The sequence below is a fragment of the Takifugu rubripes genome, chromosome 16 (genome assembly GCF_901000725.2).
Source record: "Takifugu rubripes chromosome 16, fTakRub1.2, whole genome shotgun sequence".
Classification (NCBI taxonomy): Eukaryota; Metazoa; Chordata; class Actinopteri; order Tetraodontiformes; family Tetraodontidae; genus Takifugu; species Takifugu rubripes.
Window position 1 is genome coordinate 10,273,659 of NC_042300.1, and position 12,480 is coordinate 10,286,138.

A 12,480-nucleotide genomic window follows, 5' to 3' on the forward strand; every position below is an offset into this window, starting at 1 on the left:
AAATTTAGGGAGAGTGTTTGTGTTGCTCTCAGCGAAGAGGAAGAATGTGCCATTTGTACTGAGCCTGAACAAAACAGTCTCATGTGACCTGTCCCGAATATCTCGTCACGTACGCATGATCCCTAAGTCATCCGAATGTCTCTGCCAGGGCGCCAGCCAGGATCAGGCGTAAATGCGTCCAATGGAGCGCATTGTTCCACCCGAAAAGAAAAATGGAAGCGCCGCTGTTGTGGTCAGTGGATAATTGGGCCTCGAGCACGAGGATCACCTCAACAATGCGGTAATTCAAGGTCCGTGCCTCACGATCAGAACCTTTGAGAGAAAACTGGTTCAATTACCAAAGAAGAGGTGGAGGTGGGACTACAATCATTAGAGCTTCATTGGGTGGGCGGCAACTCTAACGAATTTACTGCCAGTCTGGTGAAACAAAAGCACAGAAAGCTGTGGAAGCGGCGTCACGGCGCCCATTGCTCCAGAGCATTTTTGGAGTATCAAGGGATTTCGTGCCTTACGTTATGTTTGAATATTGTCAGGTTTCATAGAAATCCATCCCCTTTTCACGTTATTACATTGATGTCATTGGCATTAAGTGGTCTGCTTAGTGTGTCGGCCGGGAATCCAGAAGGGATTAAGCTCATTCATCCTCCAATCCACACAGATGAATGACTACACACGACCAAGACGCTCCTGCTAGAGTAGCGTTTCCTGACGGTGACGACGGTAAGGAAATACTCTAAAGTTAAGGTATAGTTCAGGATCTCAGGTTTGGATTTACAGACGAGTGGGGCACTTGTTGATGTACGGTCTTCATGCGGCCCCCAGGGGGCAGAGCAGCCTCCAGGGCCCTGCGTTCAATCTGGCCTCTGCTCTGCGCTTAGCCGCTCGTTACATTAAAACAGGGGCTTCTGTGACAGAGTCAGCATTATGAAAGCTAAGAGGATTAGCTGATGGACATTTCTGGCGTTGCCGGTCAATTATCAAAATGAAAAGCAGCGACTCGGGCAGGGCTGGCATGATCTGTGGCGGCGCGCCTCTCTGCAGCTCACAAGTTAGCTGCAAAAAACAAAGGGTCAACCACAAAGAGATAAATAAAAGTCTCAGCCAACCACCAAAGTATTGTGTGTTCGACACAGAGACAGATTTTTTTTTAAATGGAATTTAAAATTTAATGTTTCTAAAGTGCCAAACTATATGTTACGCAACTGTATAAAACAGAGCTGCACATCACATCAGCCAGCCATCCGTGCACAAGTCGACTGCATTCGTGTGTACCATCACCCCCACATACACTCAGCGCACGTAAACCGCGTCCACGTCTACGTCTCTCCCACCGGTGGCGGCCCCTCCCGCGTCCCTTCCACAGTATCAGCAACACACGCGCTCAGCAGCCAAATGTCCAACACAACAGTGCGGATAGTCACACATGCATGGAAAAGATAAGGAAATAGGCCCCCCAAACGCTTCATCCCATTGATTTTGGATCTGACACAAAGAGGGAGGTAGAGTGTGTGTGCGTGTGTGTGTGTAGGGGGGGGGGGCAGCGATTCTTCCGCGGGACCGAGTGATAGTCCCTCTCTGTTATCACTTGAGGGATAATGTCATCCCATCGCTGACTTACAGATGGTCCCGCCGCACGCGCGCACTCGATAGGATCATTTCAGAGGCCCGATAGTTCCAGCTGAAAAATGTCTCCATCTGCTGTTACTACAGCAACTAGTGGAGCGAGCGGGCACGGAGCTAAAGCACGAGGACACTCCACGGTGCCTGGACCCTTCCACTCTTCACACTGGTTCCAGCTGCCTGTGACATGTGAGAATGCACCATGCGGGAGGTGCACAGGCAACATGTCCCCCAACATTATATTGGCTCCTCTTCCTGTTCAGCCCAGTAGCCGACACCACCATGCAGAGCTGCCGTCTTGTGAGTGTACGCAATTACCAGGGCTGTCAAATTTAGCACACTAATTAATTTGCATGGTTAATCAGAGTAAATACTTTAAGGAAACCAGTGCAGAGAACATTAATTGGCAGAATCAACTCGACCATCTGTTGCAAACAACATACAGGCCCGTCTGGGTGGCAAGGCTGAGCACACAACCCCGACAGGAGCAACGCACCCCCACGAAGGAACGCAGGATTCTTCTCCGAGTTTCTACGGCAGCATCTGGCTGGTGCCAAAACACCCTCACAGAATGCGGTGGCTTCTGTATCCACATCTGACTGGCACGGACGCGGTGGTCTGCAGAATGCCTGATGCGGTCAAGAACGCTGGCTTTTTGGCATCTGAATCCCCCCCCATCAAAAAACTGAAATACATTATTAATCATAGCTGGGAATGAGTCAGCAGCCCTGATTAAAATCTTCTGGCGACGGCCCTAATAAGCATTAGTAAACAGGTGCGTGATGAGTTATTGTCCAAACGTGGTGGTGAAAACGGAAACCATCAAGCCCATCTGAAAAAAGGCTGCTTTAATGACAGAATCAGGGGTGAAAACATCCTTGAATCCAACCGCCTGTGGCAGAATGAAGCCCAGGAACAAGAAAGTCTGTTCCCACTGATCAGGCGACCCATCCATCCATCCATCCATCCGGTTGGCTCCATCTTCTTATCTCAGGTGTAAACAAAAATTGATATAAAAGGAACATGTACAGGGTTACAATCAAACAGCTGGAGCTGTCTGATCCATCTCCTCTGGGGAAAGTCTGTGAGTGTCGTCCTCTTCCTGCAGCAGCAGCAGCTACACCACAGCGTACTGCTGATAAAGCAGCTCCCGGATCTTGTAGTAGTCTTCACACAGGCAGCCCTCCAGGCCAATCCGCCCGGCCTCCGTCTGGACGAGGGAGCACAAACGTGCAAAGGGGTCACGGAGGTCCTCATAAAACATTCTGTGCAACATGGCTTCACCTTAAAAGGTTCTAAAAACCAAAACTCTCTTCCTGCTCGTTCCAATAGAGCATTTGCTGGCTGGGGATTTACATGTCTAATGAAGCACCAGCATTGCAGTATTAGAGAGTTTAATAACTCAAGCACACTTTTTATAATGCATCCCTCGCGTTTGATATCATGTTCTGGGTCGCTTCTATTTTAGGCTCTTGTCAATTATACATTCTGCAGCTGTTTTCTTTAAGTTCAGTCCTGGGTTGCCTTTTTTTGTGGGGTATTTTCCAGTGCCTTTTAATTTTGGAACCCGTTTCATTAAAATGTAACTATCCCCCCCGCTGACATCTGAACTCTTCCTCTTCAGAAAATTTAAAAAGGGCTTTAAAAAGCAGAGCTGCCTCGGGCAGCTGAGCGTCTGAAGCCATTTCTGAGGCAGCAGCAGGAGGTGCACCTGCAGGAAGACTACACAGAGGTCTGAGCAGCAAGGTGGGACAGAGACAGTTACAGCCATGTGGCCATAGCCCCGAGGGTCTCACTGTTGTGGTTCTAAATTTAAGGCCTTTAAATATAAAAATTAAGGCCACGTTCAAATGAACAATTTAAATGTCTAGAAACGCTAGGTGTCACCTCCAAACTGAGGTCGTTACGTGGCTTTAAAAATGCTTATCAGCTTGTAAATGAATTGTGACTTTGAAGGTAATGATTTTCATTACAAGCTTAAGGCGAGATCCATATGTCTCCATATGATGAATCGCCTTCTCTCTGTCCTGCTGGGACGGACACTCACCCTGCGGACGGCCACCATATTGTTGCACACCAGCACGCCTCCCACAAACTCGGCCTGGATGCCCTCTCTCAGGAGGACCTGCTTGAAATCCGACAGTCGCGGCTCGTTGATGAACACCGACTGATGACCTGGAACCTGAAGCCGGGGGGATAAAGCGGCAGTGAATGTGCTTTTCGAACATAAAGCCCCGTGAAGGTGGTTAAAATCAGCAGAAATTGTTTTCAATAAAATCACTTGGTCCAAAAATATTTAGACCCAGGTCGGAGAGCGAAGAACGGGATTAAAAGCAGAACGCAAAATTTTCTAATTAGGTTGGAATATGTGCAATTTTAAAGTCCGTCATCAATTTATTCTACAGAAAGTAAAACACTAATGATTGCTGTGATGTTAAAGGCTGTAGCGGTTTTATTGTAAAGCGGTCTGACCTCAGGTGTAGGCAGTGGCTCCAGCGTGGGAATGATGTCGCTCTCTTCAGACAGCTCCTTTTCCTCCTCCCCAAACAGGTTTTTCATGGCCCGCTGTGCCGCCACCGCGATGGCGCTAGGTTCTATACCCAGATCAGGGGTGACCTCCATTGACAGTTCGCTGTCCTCGCCCTCTTCCTTCACGCCGTCCTCCAGCATCACTCCTGTGTCCACTTTCACCACCCGCATGTCCAGCACGCCGTCGATCCAGGCCAGCTCCGTGTCTTTGGCCTTGCAGAACTGCAGAGAGCTGACCAAGGAGTCCTTCAAACGCACCTTTAAAGCAAGCAGACACAATTTATTGATCATAAAGTACAGAAATGAGACATAAAGGAGCAGGCCATTAGTGTAACGGACCTGGTAGATGTGCGTTTCACTCGTGGCGTCGATGGTCTCCTGCAGTTTGGGTGTGTAGACCTTGATGTCCTTGCTGAAGGCCTTACATGACTCGGCCAGGTCAAGGCTGGCTTCTGGGGGCCCGTGAACGATGACTAGCTGTCTGGGTTTCATCTGATTGATGATCTTTTTGATGGAGTCGCCATCAGAGCGGCCCTCATAATCTATGTATGTGACCCTTGCTCTGTAAGAAGAGGGAGGCAGGACAAAGATTTATACAGCCCTTAAAAACATTATTTAACCCAAGCGCAGAGAGGATTTCTAAGCTTTCTCGAGGACTGATGAGGTTTTGCTTCTCTTAGGCAAAACGATTGCTACAGTAGTCATTTCTACCCACACACAACATGCAGCAGCACACTGAGCAACTTTTGTGTTTCTGATTCCCATTTCACTGACCGGATCTCCAGACTTTCTACATTGGAGATGCATTTGGTGGGAAGAACAGAAAGATCCTGATCCATGGGCTCATCCCCGTTGGTCAGCCCTGAATCAAACTTGCTTTTCTCCTCCTCTGTGGCTTGCAATTCTGGAACCAGGAAATCTTCTAGCCTGTAAAAGCCCACAGACTTCTTAGCAGCGACAACATAAACACACCTGCATATTTTCTCAGTATCTCTCCACTAGCTACTCTGGATGCATTCAGTGTTAACGTACCTGATGATTTCCCCATATTCATCCCACTTTATCCTCTCTTCATGTGTCGGGAACATTGGATAAGACTTTTTGGCTTGCTTGAAAAAGCTGCCCTTTCGGCTTCCCTCGGATTTCATCATCAGGTCGTGGTGTTTAGATTTCACGATCGTCGGCTGCTCCAAGTCATCATCAATGTCGCTCTCATCACTGGAGTCCACATCTACTCTATAAAAGATAAATGACATAAGATTCACCAACTCTTCAAATCAACTCACCAAGGTCATCAAAGTTTTAAACAGTCAAGCTTACTCTTTTGCCTGTTCGAGCTTTTTGGCTGCTTCTTTTTTTACTCTGTCCTTTTCGAGGTATTCCTCCAGCTCCCTGCCTTCTAGCTTCACCCGTTTCCTCACCTGTCATGGCCAGAAGAGTGAAGGATGGATCAGAGAGGATTAAAAAAAAAAAAAAAAAAAAAAGAAAAAAGAATGGCACGGAAAGTAGCCGCTGCACTCACCTCCAGATCCAGGTGCTTTTCTCCAGGGTTGTCGATGAGGTATCGGGACAACGTTCCAGGAGTGGTGCGGTACGTGAGGATGATGGAGTTTTTGGCATCTTTGCTCCACTGAATGAAAAGTTCTCTGGAAAATCCAGACTCGAGGTCTGGCTGGCTGCAGAGGACCACTTTAGGGCTGGGCACCCGGGCCAGGTCCGCCAGGCTATGGCACAGGGTAAGGTGACGGAACTGGAACGGGTTGTTTCTCTTGTCTTCAAAACACCTCATGAGCTTATCACTCATCCACTCCACCTACAGGAAAGGGATCCGATATGATTGCTCAAAAGTAACTTTATACAGAGTAAATATTTGCAATTGGGAAACCCCTGAAATGATACCTGGGATTTAGAGAACTCCACTACATTGTAGCTGACATTGTTAAGAAGCGCTAATGGGTAAACCCCAAGTCCAGCATCCTTGGTTCTCCAAATCTGGTCCAGGAGCTGCGCGAGCTCCAGCACACGGCCAGCCGTATCAACAGCGATAAGAACATTGCCGTCACCACGAAGAGTCTCCATCACATTGGCTGTGAGAGAAAGAGAATTTCACAGATATTCAACTAAACAGCTGAAACACAAGGACCAAAGACAGATATTGAGGACCAGAGAGATAATTCAAAGATTAGGAACATTTTGTTAGAATGATTTGGAAAAATACGGTCGAGTCTTACGAAAACAACTTACTAAGCAGCATCTCGTCTCGTTGTTTGCGCCGCGGTTGCACATATGTTGCATTGAAGGAGTCTGTGATAAGTAAGGACGGACGACTGATGCTCTCCAACGTGCAGCCATTAAGGTGGCTAAAAAGGAGGACAGATGTCAAAAATTAAAACTTCACCAAAGTAAAGCAATCATAGCTGAAAAATTATAAAGTGCTTGCTCACATCTCTCTTTTGTGGTTAAAGTCAACAGCATACACAATCTCCTCCTCACCATCCTTCACAATTTTCCAAATAGTTCCTCCGATCATGTGACCAGCAGGAAGCGGAGTGATGGAGAGACCGTGCCCCTTTCCTGGTGCAGAAAAGGCCATTCCACATTTCGGTAGGTTTCACCGAGGTCTTAAAACTTTTTCATGCCCACTCACCTTTCAGATTGACAATCTGAGAATATTTCAGCTGTTGGATCTTATCAAAAGCAGAATCCACATCGTCAAGGGTGAACAGTGTGAAATCTTCACTATTGTTTCGAGACTACAGGAAAAAGAGAGAATAGCTGATGACAAACTCAATCTGTACTACCGTAACTGACATTTCTCACACTCTGCCTTACTCATACCTGGTAAAGATCATACATAAACATCTGACCCATCTTGTACACTGGAATTGTAGCATAGATGGTACAATTTAGACCCAGTTTCCCTACAGCATAAGGCAGGGCACCCAGATGTATTGGGTCAGGATGGGAAAGCAGCACAGCATCAACCTGATGAACATATCTGCAGAGGAAATGAACAGGCGCACTTGAATTTGATATTTTCCACAGTGGACTTGGACCACAAATCGAGAAAATACCGTTTCATCGCGTCGATGATGTCCATGGAGAAGTTTTCATCCCAGCCACAGTCCAGGAGGAAGCGGAATTCATCCACCTGCAGCAGGTAACAGAGCGCAGACTCCTCCTGAACTCCTGACACAGCTGTCAGCTTGATAATAGACGTCATTTTTCTTCACCTACAACGCTGAAAGTACAATATATTAGCATTGATTTAGGTTGTTCATAATACAGGGTGCAATCAAGATGACCGGACAAACGGCATGTCAACGTATTGGTGTTTAAATCTTCATCCAAAACCACTACAAATCTAGAGCAAGAACACATATATTGTTCATTATATTATATGTATTTTCATTGCACGCACCCCCATCTAAAATGATTCATTGATTACTGATTGTCTTGGCGGTATTTCACTTCTGGTTATCCAATTGTTCTCTTAAATGTCTATATATTTGGCTTTCATATAGCGTCGTATTTTGGATGTACATTTTCTACAATAAAATTGAATGCTGTTTAATATTTAACGCGTAAAAACAGTTACAATTGACCCATTGAGTCTAGCTATAGAGTTAGCATGCTAACGACAGTACACATTAGCTCGTAGTCACAAGTGTTTGGGGTGACAAAGGAAAGCGAAACTTACGGTTAAGTTTGAGATGATATGTACATGTGTTTTTTCCCGTTGTGATTAAACGTCAGCGCATAAGTGTACTATAATTTTACGATCAAGACATTTTCCAAGCATTTTAATCACACTAGCAAACACTTTAGCGGCATCCAGGGTGAAAGGTGAAAGGTTTGTACCAAATATCGTGGGGGGGTCGAGAACAACTTCAAAAATGAATTATCATTTTATCGTGTTATACTTTAACAATGGTGTTTTGTGTTTGGGGGAAAACGTTTTAGCAAATATTGAATAAATACAAACAAGGGTTACTGTTCTCAAAACCTATATGGTCTTCATTAGTACTGTGCACGTTATGTTTTCACAGTTGGTACAATCCAATGCCCTCTGTCTGGTGAATGAAGAGTTTAAGGCCACGGTTTTGCTGTCAACAGAAGGTAAAGCTTATTTGTATTACAGAATTGGGTCGTCTTATTGTTTTAAGTGTAGTTTCACGTCTTAACTGCACCAACCACTGGTATCACATGTTAACGCTGGAGAAAAGAAGTAAGATAAGATAACTTGACATAGAGTGCGACTGCTACCTCGTTAGCATAGAGCTAACAGATTGTTAGCAGCAATCCTCCAGTATTTAGTATACGAAGTGTGCCTTTAACGGGATATGTTTAAACATTTTTAGGGGGGCGGGGGTTAATAGCAAATATTTGGTCCTTAATTCAGAGTTCTTGCACTCGTGGTGGAAATAAGCTAACTAGATGACAGGTTTTGATTATAAATTGCTGCACCCAATACAGTATTATTCACTGTTCCTGGCAGTAAAAATAACAAGGACATTGTAATGGTGTTTTGCCCAAATGTCTGTCTGTTGTAATGGTCAGACTGGCTGTTTTCCTCTTTTTCTTGCCCGCTATGTCCCCATTAGTGTCAAGGAAAGGCAGGCAGTGTGTGTTTAAATAAATGTATGTACAGTATGTACACCTTTTAGGAGAGGAATTTAATTTGCTGCTACTTTCAATGATAGTGACGTCACTGATTTAGATGAAAAAGACAATCAGATAAATGCTTAATTCCTATATGTTTTGTTTATTTCTGCAGGAACCATGGTTAACTTTGCAGTGCTTGCTCGAGAGCATTGGATGCACATCTTGGTGCCCATGGGCTTTGTCATCGGATGGTATCTTGACAAACAACAGGACAAGAAGCTGACAGCTTTCAGGAACAAGAGTGCTTTGTACAGCAGGTATGAAACATATAAACTGCATGATTTAAAGGTAAACTACCTCCTGCAATAGTTATATTTCAAACCTCAAATGTGGTGATTGGAAGACACAATTCTCTTAGATTGTACTTGATTTAAACATTGACCTTATTTGAGTTTGATAACATTAGCATCTTAACTTTGTTTTAGGGAGCTGAAGCCCGGTGAGGAGGTGACTTGGAAATAGGAGACCTCTTCATCTCTGTCCAGTCAACTGTGTTGTGAACTAATGGGTGGCCCCTCAATTCAGCATATTCAAGAGGACTTCTATATGTTTCTTTGTGGGATTGACTATTAATCTTTAATATTTTTTGAGTTGTATCAACCGCTAATAAACATGCCCTTTCACCAAACCTGTGACACAAAATTTTAATCAAACAACCAACATAGAAATGGTGTTTCAGACGGTTTAATCAGGTCAAAATTTGTTTGGAAGAAGCAATTCTGAAGGTTGACGTGTGCAAGCTGAAAATACTGGATTCAGTCAGTTTGGACTACAGAGGTTCTGAAGTGTGGATAATCCCCTTTTCAAACAGCTGTTCAGCCAAAGCAATCTGCAGGGGAAAATGTATCTTTAATGATGACAAATCAATCACCGAAATGCATCTGGAACCAAAATAACCTACCCGCTGCGCTGTAGACGTACACGGGAGACTTCCTACTGTGACAAATTTCGGATAGGAATGAATCAGAAACTCGACAGCATCCGTGAGCTGGAAGAAACCACTTATTAGGACGGAAGAACAGAAGAAGCCCCCGTTATATCTATTCCCACAGCTCCTCCAATCTACCTCTGTGTTTACTTCAAAACTCTTAAGTTCCTCTTGGTGGTAAACTCTGGAGTTATCTGTCGTGTAGTAAAGGTGAACAGCTTCTCCATCGCTGCAGAGCCTTGGAAGATAATCCTTATGAGCTGTAGTCCCCATGTAAATATGTTTTTGAAATTTATAATCCTCACCTGTTTTACACCTGCAAATTAGGTGTGAACAGGTGGCAATTTCAAAGCTTTATTACCTGGCACATCCAGCACGCAGAAGTCTGATGCGAGTCCGGGTACTGATGTCTGAACTGTCATCCATCACTTGGTCACACTCCCATCTGGTTCGTGCGCCTTTTACACTGCTCGCCTGTTCAGCTGCAGAAGTTTGGAAGAAATAAAAAAAAAATTCACAATTAGAGCTCATTTCTCCTATTTCATGCCAGTTTAAAGTATGTCCAGTCAAACTGGTGCATCTGTCACACACCAGTCGTGAGCATGGGAGGAAGACAGTCGTGGAGGAAGTCTCTGGCTTTCTGATCCACAGCAGCATCAACTGGGCAGTAGGATGCTAGTTTCTTCATCAAAGTCTCAATTTGTGATAAGAATTTTGGCCTTCTTGGGTCATCCTATATGATACAGACACATATTTTGATTATTTATTTTGAGTTTTTAAAAGCCAATGAGGTAAATGACAGCATTACCAGATCAGAGTTCTGTACACCCATGTACGTCAGGTAGTCGAGAGGTAAACCCCGTCTGAACTCCACATCTTCTTCCATTGCTATTTCCAAGGCGGCAGGAAGCATCTGTTGGATTTTTAGAGTAGGGTGGTCAATGGTTGTTTTCCATGGTAAAATGAAAGTATTTGGACGCAGTATTTCCATAATTGTTCAACAAGCTTTAAGCCAATCAATGCTGGATTATAATGACACATATTAGGCAAACCCGATGAGTTACCCGCTGCAGCAGATCGCCCCAGCTGTTCTTCTGGTAGGAGGAGATGGTGATGTGCAGGGAGTGAGCGTCAGGGAGGCAGTCGCCCTGGTGGATGAACCCTCGGGGGAAATAAAGGAGATCTCCAGCTTCTAGGACCACTTCCAGGATCGGTTCCCCGATTTCCACCTCATCAAAGTTTGCTACAACGGGACGTTCAAAACAGTAATAGCTGATGTCACTGTCACCTGACAGGACAGCCTGTGAACTATCTTGAATATATTGTTACTCACGACTTGAAAGCACAGGCAAGATTTCGTCGTCCACTCTAAAAATATCAGAAAGACAGTTTAACAGTGGTTCCTCCTAAAAATGAACACACTAAAGAAAGGCTCCTCACTCCGTCTCACCTCGGCTTGTACACTCTCCAGTGTTTCTTCCCCTCTAGCTGGACCACAAATGCTTCAATATCATCATAATGTGGAGCAAAGCCTTGAGTTCCCGGTGGTGTCAGATATCTGGTTAAAAATAAAAACACATTTTAGGAGCTTTGAAGAGCCACAACGGTACTGACGTGTGCAAGTACTGACATGTTTGCTCCTGCCATGCTGCCAAAGTTCTCTTGGAGGATGGACAGAACATTCCACACTGTGGCCGAGAAAGCCTGGGGGTTGAGCAAGCGGAGGGAGCAGCCGCTCTGACAACACGAGACGAGGAGGATTAAATGATGCACACGTGTGGCACACCGTTACAAGTAACATATTTAAGACACCGGCTACACTGCATTATCTGTCGTATACAAAACAGCATCGGAGTGGCCTTACCTTATAAAAGCCCCACACAGTGTACGGCAGAGCCCTCCCTGGTGGATTATGAGTCTCCCGAGTGCCGTTAGTGTAACTTGTGACATCCAGGTTAACTCCATACTGAACATCCTCCTTACAATAGTGCACATGTAGTTAAGATTTATGCTAAACAACCAAAAAGACCAAATGACTAATGGACTTGCATATCCCTCACATGCCTTTCAATGAACTATAACGTTCTATAGCAATATGACACAAGTGGATGAGATTATACATTAATAAAGGATGGATTACCCCTCTCAAAATCCGGTCAAACTCAGCTGTGGAGAATAATCCTTTGTAATAATCGGGATTCTTCCGTTGCACAAGAATGGGCTTCTTTTCCCAAGTTTCCCTGTTGAAAGCAGAAAAATATATCCCTGCTCAAAACACACATGTGGCATCATTTGACATGTTTGTTAGGAGTCGCAGTCTGTAAGAACCTGAAGAAGGTCTCGGCAGGAATAGGGCTGATGAGCCATTGGAACAGTTTGCTCGCTCTCTCCCTGCTGTTGTCAACCGTCGCAAGGTCAGCAAGCATCACCGTTAGATCCTCACTGTCTCCATTCTCAGTCTGATTTACCTGCAAATGAATCATAGGTTCGATTAACCACAGTCAAACATGGCGAATGCTGCAATGCCAAAATAATAAATACTGCCAATACACTCACTTCTTCGGTTCCATTGTTCAGACTGTGTTTCTGTGTCTTCTTTTGCGCTTTTTTCTTTGCAGGTTTTAGCTGAGATTTAAGTGCAGTGACCTTTTTGGCACTATTCTCCTTTTTCCCAGGCGCCTACAACATGACACAATACAACACTGAGACAGTTTCGTGCTTGCAGAATTGTGAAATTA

At 44.8% G+C, this 12,480-nt stretch overlaps 3 protein-coding genes across 6 annotated transcripts; 1 reads left to right on the forward strand and 2 right to left on the reverse strand.

The window, feature by feature from the left end:
- Positions 1–2,451: 2,451 nt before the first annotated feature.
- On the reverse strand, positions 2,452–8,002 carry cpsf2 (cleavage and polyadenylation specific factor 2). The gene is made up of 15 exons (XM_003971784.3): positions 7,850–8,002; positions 7,224–7,390; positions 6,988–7,147; positions 6,797–6,902; positions 6,594–6,723; positions 6,394–6,509; positions 6,049–6,236; positions 5,672–5,962; positions 5,470–5,570; positions 5,182–5,385; positions 4,924–5,076; positions 4,489–4,711; positions 4,093–4,407; positions 3,668–3,802; positions 2,452–2,830 (listed from the first exon to the last, which is right to left on the reverse strand). Exons 2-15 carry the CDS (start codon positions 7,370–7,372, stop codon positions 2,738–2,740), a joined length of 2,364 nt encoding a protein of 787 aa, XP_003971833.1. The 5' UTR covers positions 7,373–7,390; positions 7,850–8,002; the 3' UTR covers positions 2,452–2,737.
- Positions 8,003–8,173: 171 nt separating this feature from the next.
- Positions 8,174–9,442, forward strand: ndufb1 (NADH:ubiquinone oxidoreductase subunit B1). The gene is made up of 3 exons (XM_029849699.1): positions 8,174–8,268; positions 8,927–9,071; positions 9,240–9,442. Exons 1-3 carry the CDS (start codon positions 8,187–8,189, stop codon positions 9,274–9,276), a joined length of 264 nt encoding a protein of 87 aa, XP_029705559.1. The 5' UTR covers positions 8,174–8,186; the 3' UTR covers positions 9,277–9,442.
- A 39-nt stretch (positions 9,443–9,481) lies between these two features.
- riox1 (ribosomal oxygenase 1) lies at positions 9,482–12,415 on the reverse strand. Of its 4 annotated transcripts, XM_029849698.1 has the most exons (14): positions 12,299–12,415; positions 12,071–12,210; positions 11,883–11,982; positions 11,607–11,720; positions 11,373–11,479; positions 11,193–11,300; positions 11,076–11,110; positions 10,807–10,985; positions 10,551–10,655; positions 10,334–10,475; positions 10,104–10,224; positions 9,881–9,980; positions 9,716–9,802; positions 9,482–9,643 (listed from the first exon to the last, which is right to left on the reverse strand). In XM_029849698.1, the coding sequence occupies exons 2-14, from the start codon at positions 12,166–12,168 to the stop codon at positions 9,584–9,586; spliced, it is 1,356 nt and encodes a 451-aa protein (XP_029705558.1). In that variant the 5' UTR covers positions 12,169–12,210; positions 12,299–12,415; the 3' UTR covers positions 9,482–9,583. The 4 variants fall into 4 exon arrangements, with proteins under 4 accessions (XP_029705558.1, XP_029705557.1, XP_029705556.1 ...); XM_029849697.1 differs by having other exon boundaries at positions 9,483–9,802; XM_029849696.1 differs by having other exon boundaries at positions 9,483–9,643; positions 9,716–9,980.
- Between the last annotated feature and the right edge of the window lie 65 nt (positions 12,416–12,480).

Excerpts from the sequence above, each read along its gene's own strand:
- cpsf2 (XM_003971784.3), bottom strand. The coding sequence starts at position 7,372 with ATGACGTCTATTATCAAGCTGACAGCTGTGTCAGGAGTTCAGGAGGAG. Across the intron at positions 6,903-6,987 it reads TTATGTATGATCTTTACCAG|TCTCGAAACAATAGTGAAGA; the intron begins GTATGAGTAAGG and ends TTTTTCCTGTAG. Across the intron at positions 5,386-5,469 it reads AAGCTCGAACAGGCAAAAGA|AGTAGATGTGGACTCCAGTG; the intron begins GTAAGCTTGACT and ends TATCTTTTATAG.
- riox1 (XM_029849695.1), bottom strand. The coding sequence starts at position 12,168 with ATGCTTGCTGACCTTGCGACGGTTGACAACAGCAGGGAGAGAGCGAGC. Across the intron at positions 11,983-12,070 it reads CCTGCCGAGACCTTCTTCAG|GGAAACTTGGGAAAAGAAGC; the intron begins GTTCTTACAGAC and ends TGCTTTCAACAG. Across the intron at positions 11,721-11,882 it reads TTGACCGGATTTTGAGAGGG|GAGGATGTTCAGTATGGAGT; the intron begins GTAATCCATCCT and ends CACTATTGTAAG.
- ndufb1 (XM_029849699.1), top strand. The coding sequence starts at position 8,187 with ATGTTTTCACAGTTGGTACAATCCAATGCCCTCTGTCTGGTGAATGAA. Across the intron at positions 8,269-8,926 it reads GGTTTTGCTGTCAACAGAAG|GAACCATGGTTAACTTTGCA; the intron begins GTAAAGCTTATT and ends TTATTTCTGCAG. Across the intron at positions 9,072-9,239 it reads AAGAGTGCTTTGTACAGCAG|GGAGCTGAAGCCCGGTGAGG; the intron begins GTATGAAACATA and ends ACTTTGTTTTAG.